General features: G+C 40.1%; 1 protein-coding gene across 1 annotated transcript; it reads right to left on the bottom strand.

The window, feature by feature from the left end:
• Positions 1-20: 20 nt before the first annotated feature.
• On the bottom strand, positions 21-5,767 carry LOC112566762 (HIV Tat-specific factor 1-like). The gene is given in 9 exon segments (XM_025243104.1): positions 21-1,659; positions 2,079-2,168; positions 2,486-2,582; positions 3,214-3,383; positions 3,693-3,895; positions 4,308-4,599; positions 4,602-4,652; positions 4,944-5,138; positions 5,616-5,767. Coding segments are annotated over 8 exon segments (1,431 nt in total). The 5' UTR covers positions 5,103-5,138; positions 5,616-5,767; the 3' UTR covers positions 21-1,290.
• Positions 5,768-18,397: the final 12,630 nt, after the last annotated feature.

Below are 18,397 nucleotides of genomic sequence, written 5' to 3'. Positions count from 1 at the left end.
GAATAAAAATGACACAGTCATCAATAATAAAATTTTGTTTAATTTGGATTAGTTGCTTACAGCAGTGGTTTAGGATCTGACAGTGGTCCAATGCTAGGATATGTTATTGATGTATTTGCACTTTACTTCAAATACACACACACCTTTCTCGTTTTCTGTTCAGCTTTGGTCACTTCCACGTCACCAGTGTTCCTCTGCATAGCCAAGGAGCCTTAAATTTTACCCTGTAATAACAATTTTTTCTCATATCTAAACTAGTTTTTACCCTCCTGTTTTTCAAGTAAACATCATTTTACAAATATTTGTAACATTCATGTTTGTCAAGAGGCAGTTGCATTTGTGTTTGTAACAAGATACATTGATTGATCAGTTTGATTATATATACCCAGAGTAATCCTGAAAAAAAATCAATTTTCAATTATGTTGTATGTTGAAATGAGTGGTTGCAAGAGACATTCTAAATTGAAGCTAATATGCTGGAATTCAGACTGAAACTGATAAAGCAACCTGGCAAACAATGCAGAACTTTCCAAGTAAAATAAAGGGACAAAATTTTAGTGATGATCCACTATAAATGGTGGTAGGTGCTGTGCACTGAAACACCAATGTGCTGCTAGCTCATCATTACAAACACATTACCTAGGTCTGTCAGCCAGCAAAAGATTTCATAAGTTTAAAAGATTTTTATTTTAGAAATAAAATAAATAGTCTCCACACTAATCAGCCTCTAAACTCCATTAGACTTCTTCGCATTTGTCAATAAAATTTCATTCTATGTTTTTATGCTACTTTGACAATACAAGCAAACTTGTTGATGTAAGCATTACCTGGCCGACTATTATTCAGCTCAGCATTTAAAGTACACTGTCTGCATGCAAAAAGCCACATATTTTCCTCTTTCTTGGGGGAAAAAAAGCATGACTGAGAAGAAAATGTAAACTAATGTTTCCACAGGCTGAATATGGAAATGACAATATTGGAGGTGTTACAATGATACATTCACAACACTTGCCTGACTAAACAACTGCCTAAAACTATGAAGTCATATTGGCACTAAAATCCTGGAAGCTCTGCTTGAAGTGACTACAGCCCAGTCAGACCTCATCTACTGATACAAACATGGTACACAGCAGAGAAAAACATAAGGCAGAATGTGTTAGTCTGATAGGACCATCCCACCACAGATCTTGAAAGTATAACTGCAAAACCGTTGATTCTTCTAGAATGAAGACACCCATCTAACTGCTGCAGCACTTGCAGAATCTGGACAGCCAGCCCCTGCCTCCACATTCAAGGTACAGAGTTACTGTCCCTGGCTGAAGCTGCGGAATGAGCACTCTCAGGAGCTCCCACAATGGCTTGTGAAGCTGCACTCCCAGCTTCTGTAGATAAACTCTGCCCACCAACTGCAACAGGTTTGTTCTCCTTAGCACCAGTAACTTTAGCTTTGCTGCTACCAACTTCCAGGAATGATTCCCAGTGTTGCAGACGCTCCTCCTTTTCAGCATCTGTTTCATGAACATCATAGTTTGTTTTTCCATCATATGTTTCAGCTACAATTTGTCTCTTGGCAAACCACCGTCCTTTCATGGCCGCAACACATACATCAGCTTCTTCGGGAGTCTTGAAAGTGACAGATATCACACCATCTTTGTGACGCTGGACAAAGAAAAAGAAAGACCAAATGATGAAAACAAACCTTACTTTCAGCAGGATTGCAACAACTAAAGCAAAACTATGATTTATTACTCAATCTGTTTCCCTTTCTAAATAAACTGCAATGAAAATATTTGGTGCATATGTGCAAAGGTCGATTTTGCACTTTATTTGAATATTCCACAGGAATGTGAAGTTTTTAGTTGATAGCAGTTACAGTTACATCCTGAGAAAAACTCCATTGTAACTTTAAAACCTGTAAGCCACAGACCCCGTATTAAATTATTATACAGTTTATCATTTTTTATTTATCTGCATCACTTGAGAACATGGCAGAATATATCAAACATTAACAAAAAGGTACAAGGAATAGACACCAAGGGTTATAAGTCTTTTAAAACCCTGAAAAATAATGAGCTTACATCGTACACCTGCACTTTGCGTACTTCACCAAACTTGGCACATTCACTCTGAACATCTTCTTTAAGCTCATTGATCAATGCAGGGTCATCCTAAAAAAAAAGAAGAAAAACACAGTAAACATCAGTAAAATATGGCACTTTCACTGTAAGCACTTACTCTCAGGTCATTGATCAACATAGAGTCATTCTACAATAAACCATCAAACAAACAACACCAGATTTAGCACATTCCTGGTTAACATCTCTCACGGATCATTACTCAACCTAAGGTAATCATTAGTAAACCATCAGATAAGCTTTGGTGATAAATATCTTCCCTAAGTCTACACAATCATCAGAAGTGTTTCAGCCACTGACCCAGTTGTGAACTGTAAAGAGTTAATAGGTATTCTAAATATCTCACCAACCTCAAACTCTTTCACATCAAACATGTGCTTCAGAATAACAATGCGCTCATGACGAAGCCTTGTACCTGGTGCAATGTCTGGTCTCCAGTCAAACAACCTGTTAAAAAAAAAAAACTGGCCATTTGGTAAGCAGTTAATAAATAAATAAGGAAATAAAGTAAAGAAAGATAATACTTCAAGACATAATCCAGAGTGGAGGGATAAAAGCTGGAAAAGAGGGATGTTTACTCATTTGCAGTAAAAATTTTGACTTCCTGTAGATCAGTGGTTCTCAAAGTATGGTCCGCGGACCACTAGTGGTCCATGGGCATAAGTCAGGTGGTCCACGGCTGATAGTCGTCATATGTCAGCAAAGTGATGTTTAAAGTGATGCATTCCTCGCATTAACATTTTAATTACAAAAGATGAGGTATACATAGTTTTATGTCATCTTATTACTATGTTACTTTCACAAAAGGACATTTAGTTTTGAATTAAAATGAAACAAATGCGGCAATTTAAATTTGAAATTCATAGTACAGACTGACTTTTAGGCCTTGGTGGTCCGCCATATTTTTTACTTAGGCCTTGGTGGTCCGCCATAGTTTTTACTTAAGTAAAGTGGTCCGCAGTCCTGAAAAACTTTGAGAACCACTGCTGTAGATTGTGAGAAAGCAGCAGTTATGAACTGGGATCCAATTAATTCATTGTGCAAGTTTTTTTTGTTTTTTTTTTTGCATCACACTTACTTTTGTTGCTTTTCTTTTAGTTTCCTCTTCATTTTGTTACTGAGTTTTTTCTTCTTTTTATTTGGATCATATTCTCCCTTGAGCTGGAATTTAGCTCTCTCTACTGAGATGGTGCTGTCTCGAAGCTGGTATCCATCCAAAAGTTTCAGGGCAAGATCAACAGATTCTTGCTAATCAAAAGACACATATTATGTGCATGAAGAAGACGGCTGGTGATATAATCAATAATGTATATTTTTGCATAAGACACAACACTTATTTTCTGAAAGGTTTTATGAAACAGTTTTAATACTGCTCAATTTTTTTTCTTGTAATATTATTTGTGGTAAGTAATTGTGATAAATTTTCAACAACATTTAGTGAAGAAGCCTGATAAAAAAATTGTTTTATAAAATGTTCTTCTAGAAAATGAAAGCATTGTAGCTCATTCAAGATACGCGCAAGTGGAAAACATGATCTTAGGGAGGCTGTTAAATTACCTTTATGTAACAACATAAGCCATCTCCTTTTGGTGTGCCATTTGGGCCAGTGTAGAGCTTTAGTTTAGGCTTGTGTGTAATTGGATCAAACATAATAAGACCATATTTGCTCATCATTTCCTTGAATTCGTCTTCCGTGATGTCCGACGGCAAACCCGACACATATACATGTGTTGACTTTTCTGAGTCCACGTCAAACCAGGCTGCAAAAATGCAAGCAATTAAAACAATTTGTCTTATATACAAGCTTTTTTCTGAATTTCAGTGGGAAGGCTGATGGTTAGTGCACTTGACTGTAGATCGTAAGGTTGTCAAATAAGGCCTTCTAAGGCCAATGTGTAGAAAACTCCCTGGCCCTCCAAAACACTTTCCAGAAGAAATGGTTCTTGATTTACTAGGGATAGTAAAAGTGGCAGGAGAACAGCTGGGCTCTGCTTTCTTATGCATGGCTTAGTTGTGGTGAACCACCTACACTTACTGCCACTAGTCTTTAGGAATCTAACTGTAAATATACATTATGGAGCCAAAATAATGTAGCATTTTTATTTTTAACAAACTGTTTAAAAAAAAAGCCACTGTACAAATTTATTTTGCTGCATTACAAAAAAGACTTACATGGTGCCTCTTCTGGTAGTTTGCGTTTTCCATCACCTTTATCTTTTCCTTTCTTTTTTTGTTTGCCTTTCTTCTCAGTCGATTCATCTGCATTTACTGTATCTTCGTCCTCTTCTTCTTCATCCTCAATGCTTTGTTTCTGCTCATTGCCCAGATTCTGCAAAGATCTTTTGTTATCGCCCCCATGGTAGTAGGAATAATATGCTTGATAGTTAAATTCCCCGTCAGTGCCTGTATTACTTTGCTGAAAGCTTTTTCTCATATCCTGTAGCACCCTCCTTGTTGGTCTCACTAGTTGTCAATGCCATAATTCATCTGATACCTTGCAATGAAGTCCATGTCAATCTGGATAAAATATTTTGAATATGAATTTCATTTAAAATAAAAGATTGCTTAGTCAAAAAAGAAATACTATTGAAATAAAAATATTTTAAATAAAAAACATAAAATATGAATCTTTAATAAGATACACAAGGGTATGGCTTTTAGCATAACATTTTATTAAAGATCTTACTTAATTAAACCATACACAAATGCACATAATTATTAAGCTGTCATACTTAATCTTTTGAGATACATTATCAATATGAAACTTGAGAAAAAAAGCAGAAAAAATCCAAGAATATTCTTTAATACTTTTGGAAAAAATGCCCTTTTGATAGGATCCCATTCCATGATAGTTCCATCGCTATCAGTATAGCTTAGACCAATAGTGGCTGCTTCCTTCTCCTCTTCCTCCGCCTGTTGCCTTTTTTCTTGCTCCAACTGCTCCTCGAAATCAATTTCTTCAGCCATGATCGACAGACGGACGCTTTAGTCCTCGTTGTTCAACTATTTACACAGTTACAAAAAGTGATCATTTAGCAAATCAAACAAAAGGAAAAAGTCACCAAGAAAACTTCTGATATATCGCGAATCTTTAATAACGTCAAACATTCTCGGAAATCAATTGCTTTGCTTTGCATCCACACATCACGTTCGCAACAACGCACCTACCTGCTATACACGAAAAATGTTCTAGAAAAACAAAATCATAAACTATTTTACTCAATAAATATATTTGCTCCTAATGAAAAAGTCAACTTGCTGCTGGTGTCGAAACCTCGTTTCCCTGTCACTCGAAATCCTTCAAAGTAATACAGACTCATAGTACGCTCCATGCACAGTCTACATTTAACAATGGTCTTTATTAGGCCATCACATCTTCATACGTACAAGACAAAATGTAGAATTTAATCAAATTAAGTTAGAATCACAAATTTGTATGTGAAGCATAAATTAAGCAATAACAACATATTTAAACGCAACCTGTACGGATGATGTCCTTTGTTGATTATTTCCCTTGAACTGGGGTTCATTAAAACAACGATCCATAATTTTGCGGAAAAGAAATCAGAATAAACACGGTGGCACACAACAGAGAAAATTTATTTGAAGAATCCCATGCACTGTGTAGAAACTGATAATATTTCATAATAGTTTACATTAGAATTAAATGAAAAAAGTTTTTTCTCTTTATTTGTATTGCACTAATGTGGCCTCCCCTACCATCTTTGAAGGGGCTGTACTCTGCGAACTTTGTAAAGATTGTCTGAAAGAGTAGCGAGCCTTGCAGCAGGGTCAGTTGCTCTGAACACCTGTCGCCTTTATTTTCGGTCATACACGATGAAGATTAATATATTTCACGTGTTGATTTCGTCATTCAAGTATTCTTTATGCTATGTGCAAGTTGCATTAATTAACTTAGTTTTCTAAAATATTTTTAAATTATAGAATTTATTTGGCAGAAGCTAAGTGTGTGAGAAGAAACTATAACTTATGTCTGCTAAAGAAATTACACTCTAGTACAGGGGTGGGAATTTAATTTTGCCAAGGGGCCGCATGAGAAACTAGGATGGTTTTAGAGGGCCGGACTAATATAGTTAATTCAAGAAACTCACAGATGTCCCTCTGCATGCATGCCAACTGCCAGGGTGTGGTAAGACGAAATTTATCATAAACATTGGATCCACATCGTTGTGTGTTTTTAGTTTCAGTTATTGCGATGGTGATGATAGACACCCCAGTTGATCCTACACGCTGGGCGTTGTTGCAAGTGGCGAGGAAGACAGTGTATATTATGTTAGCCCGAGTGCATGTGAGCCTCTGTTTGACTGCGAAATGCACACTTTATTTATTAAATGCAGAATATGCCAGGAATATTTGTGCTGCCTCGAAGTGTAGATTGGAATGGGCTGTGGTTTGTGAAGCCATAGCCATCTCTCTCTCTCCAAGTTTGTTTTTCTATCTTCAGGATTAATAACCTCTACAGACAAGCAACTACTGTCTTCTCTAATATTTCGTATATCTCCCTCCTTCCACTTCAGTGACGTTGCAAAATCATCTCTTAATTGGGAGATTCTTTCTGATCTGAACCTGGTTCAGCAGTATCAGCGATCACCACCTATAGGAATCTGTGGTTTGCTTGTAGATCCTTGCAACTGACTGGTTTATATTATTTTGGTAGAAAGAGATAAAAGTATGCTAAATAATAGTAATGTAGTGTGCATAGGTACTTCACGAAAATGCCTCAAAAAAGACGACGGCATGACTAGTAACAAACATCTATGTTAAAATAAGTTTAAGAAATGAAACTACTACATATGTGTAGACTAAAATATAGATGACAATAATACGAAATAAAATGTAGAAATAGAATTAACACTACTGTGACAGTTCCTGAAGGAGCATGCGGAAAACACCACACTTGTATCTGCGGAGGACAAGACAATGAGGATTTTCTCTTTTTTTTTTTTTTTTCTTGTTCCACAAAAAGTTAAAAGCTAGAGCATTGGAAACAAAACCTGTATCACCAATCAACTAATAAATGTTTCTTTGTGCGAGTATTTCTTTGTTACATCATAGTAGTGACTGAAGTATTGACCTGCGGGCAATTAAACTTTGCTACGTTCCTCTTCTTTTCCTTTTAGCAAATTTTCCGCTCCACGGCTTCACGGAACGTATACAAAGCTCGCAGAAGATATTCCCGCTGCGCTCAGAACTGTCTGGTCCGTGACGTCTGTTTCCGGTCCTGCGCAATGGCGGAAAGGTATGCGGACGGACCAGGACAAAAGCCCAGACGGACATGACAGGAAGTCGGCTGCCACCATCCAAGTTGCGAGAAAGTGATGTGTGAGTCTCCAGCGAGCAGGGAAACAAATGGACGAATTAAAGTCTCCAGCGACGCTAAATGCTGGAACCGCTCAGGACCCGTTAGCAAATGTCACTTGGCCAGACATCCTGTGTCGGGTTCCCTGCTCTCTCCTGTGCCAATTGTAAGAAGTCATTTTCCAGCAGGCGTCATCGAGCTCAAAATGTGAAAAAAATGAAATCAGACGGTGGTGGGAGTGGGCTAAAGTGAGGTAGGAAGCAAGGAGTTAATGTTTGTGGCATCCGTTTCAACCTCCCGCAGACGACAAGAGAGCTTGCTGGAAATTCCAGCTTATTGGCACTCTTGGGGCGCCTGCCTATTCATCTACCAACGAGTTTCAGAATATATATCAAACGTGTCAAGTAATCTGAAACTAGTAAGGGTTCCTTTTGCACACACGAAGACACTCACCCTTTCACACACACAGAGGAAGAGAGATGAACTCCTACCTTATTTGCCATTCAAAACAAATGATTTAAAGAGCTAAATATTGTTGTGATTTTAAAAAAATCAGACAGGCTTGATAAACACAAATAGATATCAAAGCTTATTAAAGTTACATTACATGAGATTAAAATTATTAATTTTTAATATTTTTTTTAATATCATAACGTAGATGAGAGACTTTTGTTCTATATTCATGTTACTATTTTACGATAAGTCTGCACCAATCATTAATTTCGGATATTGGTCACTCACCTTCGTTTGAGGTTCTCCGCACTTTTCTATATCTGAGTATCTTTATTATTTAAAAACCAGAAACGTGAAGAGTTTGCAAAGAACATACCCATCGCCACATCATAACCAGAACTCTTGAGCAGCAAATGTCTGAAACATTCGTCAGCTTCTTAATAAATTTAAAAGTGTATCTCATTAAAGATTCAGTATCTGTAAATCGACCACGGAGATGTTTTCAGATTCCCCGAGTCTTGTAAGTCTTTCTAATGACGCGCGACACCGGAGACACATCGATGCTTCGGAATCATCCTTCCTCTTGGGACCGTGGAGGCAGGCCGCTAATGTCTTCTTGATGTACATTCAAAGATGCATCAGTGGACACCATCAGTATTTGCACCGGAGGGTGGTGGAGGCGGCCGGCGAGGGCACCACACTCAGACGCTTCAAGAAGGTATTAGGCACTTTGTCTTTGTCACAGATTATCTCTGATTCTCCCAGTTTGCATTTCTCTGTCTCTGGCGTGTGTCTCGTGTCATCCTCGCCACCTTATCGTTAGTTCATCCATTTTGTTATTCTTGTTTGTATGTTTGTCCTGCCTGTCTGTTTCTCTGTCCCTCGTTCCCTGTATGTGGTTAATGTCGACGCCCACGTTGATTCCTGCTCATAAACAAGAGATTACGTGTCCCTTCACTTGCCAGTCATTCTATTTTCAATTTCAGCCAATTTCTTTTCCAATTTCAGCCAGTTCTTTTTTTGATTGCAACAGATAATCAAAAACAACAATTCTGAGCAATGTCATACCATTCTTGAACTTTCTCCTTTCGCAGGCTCCCTGAGCGCCGGTGATCAAGATTAGTCGACACAAGTCCTTCTAGAACAATATTGGCGAGCGGAGGTTTCCAATCGGTTTAACTACAAGACAGAACCCATGTTTACTCTCGGTTTCTCTGACGCAAAGTAAAGCTGGCAACAGACCAGGACATACATCACCGGCCTCTGATCACAAACAAATTGACTAAAGTTTTCATCTGTCGTCCGGACGTTTCCATAAACAACGAAAATCGGAAGGCTCCAAAAATAACCATGACTGGAGGCGGGCTGAGGAAGTCTGCTTGCAATCTCCTGTCGTGTGCGAGTCTGGATGTTTTCAGAAAACACTGACTTCAAAAGTTATCTGCATAGAAAGGCATTCAGCCAGGTGAGCACCACTCCTACGGTCTGACGAGGGCAGGTTCAGCTGCTGAGACACAAAAGAGAAGAATGCAGAAACTCTGAAAAATGAACACTACAGCCTTGCCAGTAGTTTGAGGCCACGTGGAACATTTCTAGGTATAAACCTCTTGCAGTGAGCAAAGTGATGTGCAATACAACTTTCTCTTAGAAAGTTTAATGAACTATTTTCTACTAACCAACATCAATTCAGAAAGAAAGAAAAAGAAGGAAATAGTTCGACAGCTCCATCCACGCGAACCTTCGATATTTACTTGCCATTCAAAAATGTTGCCATAAGGTAATATAACTCACGATAATGAAAATAATTTCAGTCTATGAAGTAGGCTACACAATCGCGAATAAAAATGTCAATAATCGTTTTGACGTGTGATTTCGCGTCACCAAGAATATTTCTAAAAGAAAATCACATCCGGAAAAACACAATCTTCAGTTCAACGCCTTCTGTTCCTACGTTAGGGATGTCAAGCCACTCAGAAATGGCTTACCTTGTTAAAGGATCAAATTTGTCTCTTGGTATTTTTATCATTTGTGTTTAGCTTCTAAAGGCTCAGCACACATTCACACCACCCGCCGTGAATGAAAACTCAATTATGGCAGAGCAAGGATTTTACCGTTGCCTTGCATAATATTGTCATTGCAAGTCTGTCATCCTTCGTGCATTAACGTTCTCGACAGAGAACCCCTGCCCTCGGACAAATCACTGCAGTCAAAGATAAATGCCCTATTAACAAAATAACAAATAAAGGATAAGCAAAACATTTTTAACCATTATTTAAGAGAAGACAAATAATCTTTCCTACAGACCAGTTACACTGGTAACTATGGTAGTGTGTGCGCGTGTGTTTAAGAGAGAGTTCTATACAAGGATAAAATGTTTCATTTGGTACATTATTTTACAATACTGTGTGCAAAGTTTCATTAAATGAAAGTTTGTGCTAGTATAGCCATGAATTCTTTGAAGGTAAGTGTTTTTCATTACTTCAGCAAGTCCTGTATACACAGTAGACACGAACCTACCCTGCGGCACGTGCGCCGAGAGGATGAGAAGTGTTTCTGGCAAAGAGGAAGCAGCTGCTGGAGAGAGTTTAAAGAAACAAGAAGACATCGGTAAACCCGAGTCAAAGACTGCAACAGTGTACGGACACACGCACGTATGTACACGCACACACACACACAATGCAATGATCGCACACACTCGTGCACTTCTCTCCCTTGCCGTCGTTCGTTCTCCACCCTGGAAGAGATCAGGTAACTCGTACAATAACTTGGTCAAAAGGAAATGTGCACACCTTGTCTCTGTCTCTCTCTCTCACACCACACAAACACGTGTGTACACACATGTGCAGACATCTGTAGGTGTTGAATGCCAGATCGGCAGAGTAATGTCCCTTGTGGGAAAGGGCAAAAGTAAATGTAAAATAGATTTATGTGAGATAAGAAGGGTATTGGTAGACATGTATACATATGTTTGTGAACTGAAATTTGGCATATTGATATATTGGATCTGAAGGTTATAGGAACCCTGTCCTTTGGAATAAATTTCTTGCTTGTGAATATTGAGATGCAGCTGTACATGCCATGATATTCAATTGGTAATGTTTCATGTACTTATAGTATAGATGGATGGAACTGTAATGAAATACCTATATCTATTATTTGGAAAAGAATATGTCTGATGACCATATATTTAGGTTTAAATTATATGAAAATGTACATTTGCCTATAAACTGCTGTTGAACATGTTTTGTTTCGTAAATATGTATCTCCACCACGTCAGGATGATAATGTATCACTGGCATTAAAGATGTCATGTCATGTCACACACACACACACACACACACACGTGTTTACTTATATACTTCAATACCTATTTACGTATTTATTTATTAGGACGCCCACTACCTCAGTGTCAGTGTGAACTCTCAACTCTGCCAAGGACACGAAAGAACGTGTGAAAGATCAAACAGTCAAGTTTCAATGACGATCCGCATGGCTGGATGACAAGGTGAACATCCCTGCTCGTGCACCCCGCCGTTCTCGGGTGGCTGTAACACGCCGCGTTCAAACAAGGCGACACCTAGCGGGGCTTCTGTCTGGCGGAAGCCTGACGGCCACTGGCCGCTCAATCGACGGAAACGTCAGGCGGCCCACGCGCCGCGCGCAGCCAGCGCCACCAGAAAATCGAACCCCGAGCAAGGGGGCGCCACTGGCATTTAAATGGTCAGGCGCGGCAACTCTGGTCATGTCTGGCGGAGGCCGGAGAGTCACCTCCTCTCAGTATTGACGACTGGAGAAAATAAACGGGCTCGTGGGAGTTTTGCGTTGGGGAGTGGGTGGACGGAGCAAGATCCCCTCGTAACCCAAATCCCCTTCTCCTCCCCATCCACCCCGACCCTCCATCCGAACAGACGTTCTGTGCCAGTGGATCCAAATTACGTAAATTGCATGGACCCCGTTCTGCGGGCTGCTGTTCTGGTGTTGCATGGACATTAATCGAACGGCTCCAAACCGAGTTCGATCCAGTTTTTTGGTTGCACACGCGGGAACAGCAAACGAGTACACAAAGATCTCCAGGGAAAAGCAAGAGACGATCAAGCACTCCAAGAGAAAAATAAAGCACAAAAGGTACAGAAAATCACATGCTGCAGGCACCTCAACGTCAAGTTTATCAACTCCGAGGTCTTCTGTCGATCGTAAACTGGGTTTCGATCGCTATTTCAAAGTTGCAGACGCTTGCTTTTGAAGAACACGTCTGCACGATACGATAAGAGAGAGAGAGAAAAAAAAAGGATCAAAGACAGGTTAGCTAGCAAGATTTTTACAAACAGATTTGTGCATTAACTCAGACCCACCCAAGTCACTAACATGCAGGTTTACACAAGTGTTAGACGAGATTAGAAAAGTAAATGAGTCGTTAACAGTAAAATTACTTACAAAAACAGCCCGGGAAAGGAAAAAGAGGAATTCCATCTGTGAAATACTCTTCGTTCGATGATTAACTGCACCTGTCATACGCCCAGGCAAAAATAGCTTCACAGCCCACTCAGTTGAAAAGACACTCCTTACGGTTGATGATTTGCAGACCACTACAAATCACCACCAACCACCACCACCTTTACTAATTAAAGGTAAAAACGTCTCAAACGGCATAAAAAGTTTCCAAAAAAATATAGTTACATGGCATAGCAGCAGGATGGAGAGAAAAAAGGAATGCAATTAAAGTGATTTAAAAGAATTAAATTAGTGCAGCCTGTACTACTGTGCTAACACAATCGAGAAACAAATGGCGGATATTGTAGGAGTTTGTTGTTTATTCCTCTCGCTAGCTTGAGGGGACTGCTGACTATTTGTCTCATTGCTGGAGGTCCGTCAATCCTGCCGCTGCTGTGTTTATTCGTGCTCTGTATACCTCTGTTTGGTTTGTTTACTTTCACAGTTATAAGTATTAAATTGTTTCTGACCTACGGATCATCTTAACATCTTATCTATGGGCCGTGTGATCATCATCATCAGCAGCAGCAGCAGCAAAGGGGTAAATGTATTGTTTTCTAAAGTTCTTAAAGCCTGTCTTGATGATAGGGAAAGGCGCTGTTGTTTTTTTTTATACAATAATAACTGGCCAATTGAAGCTCACGTTATGGTTTGAGGAAAGACTGACTAAAGAAAGAAAGAACAGTCGGAAGGAATGAAGAATACTTACACTAATTAATGAATAAAAGAAGAAGAAAATTAGTGATGAAAGATGTAACAAATGAATAAACGAAACGTAGAAGATTATTTTATATACCTTTTTCTCTCAACTGAAAGCAATTCCGATGAAATTGTTATCAACAGCTGGTGGCCATGATTTTTAACTGCAGAATGGAAACTCTATTACGATGAAGATTAACAACCCACATGCTGCCATATTGGCTCAGTATCCCGTTCCTCTGTCTCCCTCGTTTTGAGCCCACTGAGGCCCACTTCAGCAACTCGTGGCTGAACGATACCCAGGGTTAATATTTGAGCCGAAGGGAGAGAACTCCTGGACTCTGTAACTTCCTTCAGCATCTTGAGGCGAGAAACGATCTGGTGCAAGATGTCAAGATCTCTCAGATAGCCCACCCCTGCCCTCCTACACCCCAACCCTCTCCCTCCTGACTCGCTCACCGACAAGAGACCGTTGCCCACGTCCGCCGACTCCCCCCTTCCCCCCGAAGATTGAGGGATTACGTCCCCTTTGAGACCTCGCGACTGTAGGAAGCGGATATGGAGCTTCCATTTCCAGAATTGAAATGCCAAGCCGACTGCACTAAGTTGCGGAGCTTATGCTGCTAAGATTCCCCCTTTCCCCACTATCTTGTTTTTGTCCCTAAAGAGATATAACGGAGCGGCTCAACACAAGACTAATGAATGCGCCTTAGACGTGGAGAAAAATCTTCGGAACTCACCTGTAGCTATCTCCAACCCCAAGTATCTCAGTGCTCCATGACGATAGTATTATTTCTCGTGGGAGTGGTAACTCCGGATTAGATGGAAGCCTTGCAGACAGTGGATGGTTGATGTGGAAAGGTTTGGCTGCCCTTCTGCTTTTGCTTCCTGTGATACTGTCGTTCACTCTTTCTCTCTCACTCGCCTCTTCTTCGACACTCACCCCTCACCAACTGACCGCTGTTAGAAATGTTAAGATAAAAATGTGAACCATTAAGGCTGTTTGTTATTTTCAATAACAACGACAACAGCAGTCCTCTTAATAAACTTAGTAAACGAGAACTGATCATGTTCTTATAAGAACGAACCCCAGGATGTTAGTTTTGTCTTTCTTTTGGCTGGACAAATAAAGTGTAGACCTGTTTGTTGTGGCAATTTATATAGTTTGAACTTTCTATTTAGATTATTTTAGTTCCAATGTTCCGATGTCCATTACTTTTGGTCCCACCGTTCCAAATTTACTCCCCAAACCTCTAATGTTGAGAATTGTAATCCCAACCCTCTAAGGTGGACGATTTTGGTTCAATGTTCAAAGTTCTACGATTTTTATACCACCGTTTCGATGTTAACGAGTTTGATGCCAACGCTCCAACGTCGACAGTCACTGGGCATGCGCCACGACCTCCCTGCCTTCCGGCGCCGGGTCCTGATTAGCCGACAGATTCTCATGGATGGCAGTCACGTCGTCAGAGCAACTGTCGCCATGGCCCCGAGCCCTCTCTCCGTCTCAAGATGTAATTAAAGCAATAGCTGCCTATTAGGATGCTAGTATCTATTTTTAGTTTGAGAAAAAAAATGACCGCATGCGCGGGATGATGCATTCTGTGTATGTAAATTAGTGTCCTAAACATCCCGGGGGCTTCCTGTCGCGGAAAATTGAGTAAGCATTATAAAGTGTTTTTACGGAACCTATTCCTCTTCTTCCATATCTTCTTTCATCTTCTCCATGCTTCTTTATTTTGTTTTCTTCTGCTGTTGCTGTTGCTTCTCGTTTTTCTGTTTCCTATCCTGTCAGTTCGACCTGCATTTCCTTCAGCCAGTCATGGAATAGTTAAAGACCTACTAGAGTGCAATCTTTTTTGGCCTCCAAAAATCGTCTTACTTTCCCATTGGATAAAGTTTTCATATCAAATCAGTCTTGATGGTGGGTTGTTGTCTTTATGTGTATCGTGATTTTTGTAGGCGTGTATCTCGATAAAGAAAGAGGGAAAGATGTGGGGAAATAATATCTTGTACTAAGATTTACCCAGTCAGTAGAAATATTTCCGTCCCACTGAATCTTTAAAAATAATCGCTTTCTTGTCAGAAAAGTCTGTCAAAAGATTTTTACTGGACATATCTTTTCGGCTGGATTACAAATAATTTGAAAAAAAAATAACATTCATATCTAAGATTTAGTTGTTTCTTCCAAATCTTTCTCGACGATCTGCACGTATGCCTTCAGAATGGACAGTCCTGTGTGAATAGATGAATAGTTCTCATCGAATCTCTAGTCCCCTGCCGACAGATTTTGCACGATAGGTGGTATAGCTTTTTAGGTTTATCCGTGAATTTTGAAACGTAGACTGCATTATCCAAATAATACATTTCTAGCTTTCTTTTTTAAGGGAATTTCTAATCATAGATATAAAAGAAATGGACGAGTAAATGGAAGCCGCAGAATTTTTTTTTCTGACGAGAATTTGCTCCTGAAGCCCGGATAGGAGTATTTTTATGTTTCATGTGTGCACTCAGAGGCCATCATTGGTATTGCTTCTCGTTATTAGGTCTGCCCTTGTCGACAACACACACGATGTGGCTTCCTTGTCTAATGTACCCAGGGTATATTTTTCTGATGACATTAGTGTTTGTTGTTAGGCCGACAGAAGCCAAGAAATCGTCCTGATTGCTGTCGAAGCAATGACTTCCATTCCTGACGTCCTGGTCACCCAGGACTGACAGATAATCCTTTTAAAATTTTAGCATTTCTTTTTCCAGGAGAAATTAGCTTAGTCTGTCTTTTGGTTGAACGATTGTATTACAATTTTTTGTTATTTGTGTCTTGTGTATTTTATGTTCGTGCTTCGTGTTTTGCGTTCTTTTTTTGTTTGTTTGTTTTTTGGGGGGTTTTGTTGTTGTTGTTGTTGTTGGTTTTGTTTTTGTTTTGTTTTTGTTTTGTTTTGTTTTTTTGTTTTGTTTTGTTTTGCTTGCGCTTCGTGTTTAGTGTTTGGGTTTTATGTCTTGTGTTTTTGATTTGGCTTTGAGAAATTGACAAAGAAACAATTTCAGTCTCACTATCATCTCCTAGTTTAAAGTCCCTGTTATCACTATAAGCCACCGTAGTGTCTTGTTCGAAATGTGAAGAGCTCCCAGCATGCAGCATCGTCACCGTAAGAGGAACCCGGATGCGGTCAGCAACGCCCAAGATAAGTCAAGCATCAGAAAACCGCTTCAGTGTCAGACTGCAGGCTCCTCCTTCCTTTCACTCTCTGTCTTCGTCATCGTTGGCGCAGTCCAAGATGAAGACGATGCTTGAAGCTACATCAGTTACTTTATGTTGCTACGAGACAAGAATTGTCATCTCAGCATCCTCCACAACCACTACAACCTCGACAACAACAGAAGTTCAACCATCAGTCACTGGGGATTCATTAACGTATTACTGAGCTTCCCAGAGCTGGCACGTGACCTATTCAATGAGTGAGGCATTGTTCCGAATATTCTGTTCATGCCTAACCGTCAAACCCAGCTGTCAGCAGGAATTTAGGTCCGATTAAGGAAAAAAAAATGAGAGAAAGAAAGTGTGTGTGTGTGTGTGTGTGACCTCTTAAATCGAATTATTCGAGTGCTTTGTGGCTGCAACAGTCGCATCCAGATTGCAGTTTAGGGCTGCATTAATCAAGACCAAGGTTTCGCTTGCACCCAATTTCATCAATGTGAGTGCTTTGCCTTATTGATGGGACACTGTCCATGCCACAATCATTTTATTCTTCATTATTGGAATGAACTGCGCCTATCACAGGAGTCTTCTGTAAGTGGCACAGATATCACATAGGTCAACAACAAGAAAAACAACCGACACAGCAACACGTGTCCACATCTATGTTTGTGTGCTTTATTGGCTGTGTGCGCGCGCATGCATCATGAAATGGTTTCCTGTGAGTCCTGTGTCTCACTCCCTCTGTGTGGGCGTGTACATGTGTGTGTTTGTTGTGTGTTTGTGTGCGTGAATCTACTTGTTATAAGGCTTGGAATAAAACCTAGCATCAAGTCAGACCCACAACTATTAAGAGAATCAGCTTCTTGTGGCTCAACTGTAACATTTAAAGTGCTAGCATCCCCATGTTGTCTCAAGGGAGGTGTTTGGTTTCTGACACGTAACTACTGCAACTCCCACAGCTGAAGACTGCAGTGGCTAACAGCTGCAGCCAACACCATCCTTCCACCCAACAACCAGACAGCACCTTCCTCCTCACAGCTACACGTCGACAATTTCGATAATGAGGCTGGAAAAAAATATTCAAAGTGAAAGTTATAACCAAGCCAAGGACCATTGTGAAGGTTGGAGTAATAATGTAAGACATGATACCAAACTGATGATAAAAAATAAGTTGGTAAAATATTGTGTAGGTGAGATTTGAATTTTAGGCTTTCAAAGGTAAGTTGTACTCTCAACAAAATCCCCTTGATAAGCCACTACAACCTTCTCCTCCGACAACAAACACCTTCATTCCCTCTTTCTCCTCCTTCTGTCATACTTCCTGTGTATGCTCTCCTCTGTCTTTCATGCCTGATTTCGCTTTCACGCTGCAGTGATCTCCCTTCCTTTCGTCCTGCTGAAGACTGGCTTTGAGACAATGTCAGTGAACCGCACTGACCTGTTCATTTGGCGGCCTGGCTATTCTTTCCTTTTTCTTCCTAAGCAGTGATGTAGAAAACATTCCTGCATTTATTCAGCTTAATTCGACAGAGAATAAGGTCACCCTGTTTTTATCCAGCAAAGAGATTTTTTGTTTTGGTTTTTTGCTGGGATTTTTTCAAGAAAAAAGGGGCAGATAACAAGACATGGATGAATCATGGTTGGAAAGATTTAGCTGCGCATAAAATGTGACTGTACATGATGATACTAGGTAAAGTATCGATAACAATGACGATGATCTTCACTGTGATCATGATTTACTGATCGTCATCATCGCCAGCATGCAGCCTTCCCCGTCCACCTTTATCAAATAAACGAGCGCGAAGCCGTTCAATAATGTGTCCCTAGGAAAGGGCAATACCGGAAGTAAGTGATGGCAAGGGAGAGAACCAAGGGCGCTGATGCGAAAATTTCACACGCGGGTTGTGGTGTAGTAGGAACAGAGAACTCCCCGAACGTTTAATTGATGCAATGAAAGGTGTTTTCACAGAGCAACGGCAATAACATGAACGTCCACAATCAACACACGAGTTGCTGCCCCTGTCTCTAGCGCACGAGATGTTTTTAAAAACCAAAATCACGCACGTTGGAGTGGAGGTGGTAGCAGTGGTTGGGGGAGTA

The sequence above is a fragment of the Pomacea canaliculata genome, linkage group LG6 (assembly GCF_003073045.1).
Source record: "Pomacea canaliculata isolate SZHN2017 linkage group LG6, ASM307304v1, whole genome shotgun sequence".
Taxonomy (NCBI): domain Eukaryota; kingdom Metazoa; phylum Mollusca; class Gastropoda; order Architaenioglossa; family Ampullariidae; genus Pomacea; species Pomacea canaliculata.
This window is presented reverse-complemented; position numbering and strand designations above follow the sequence as displayed.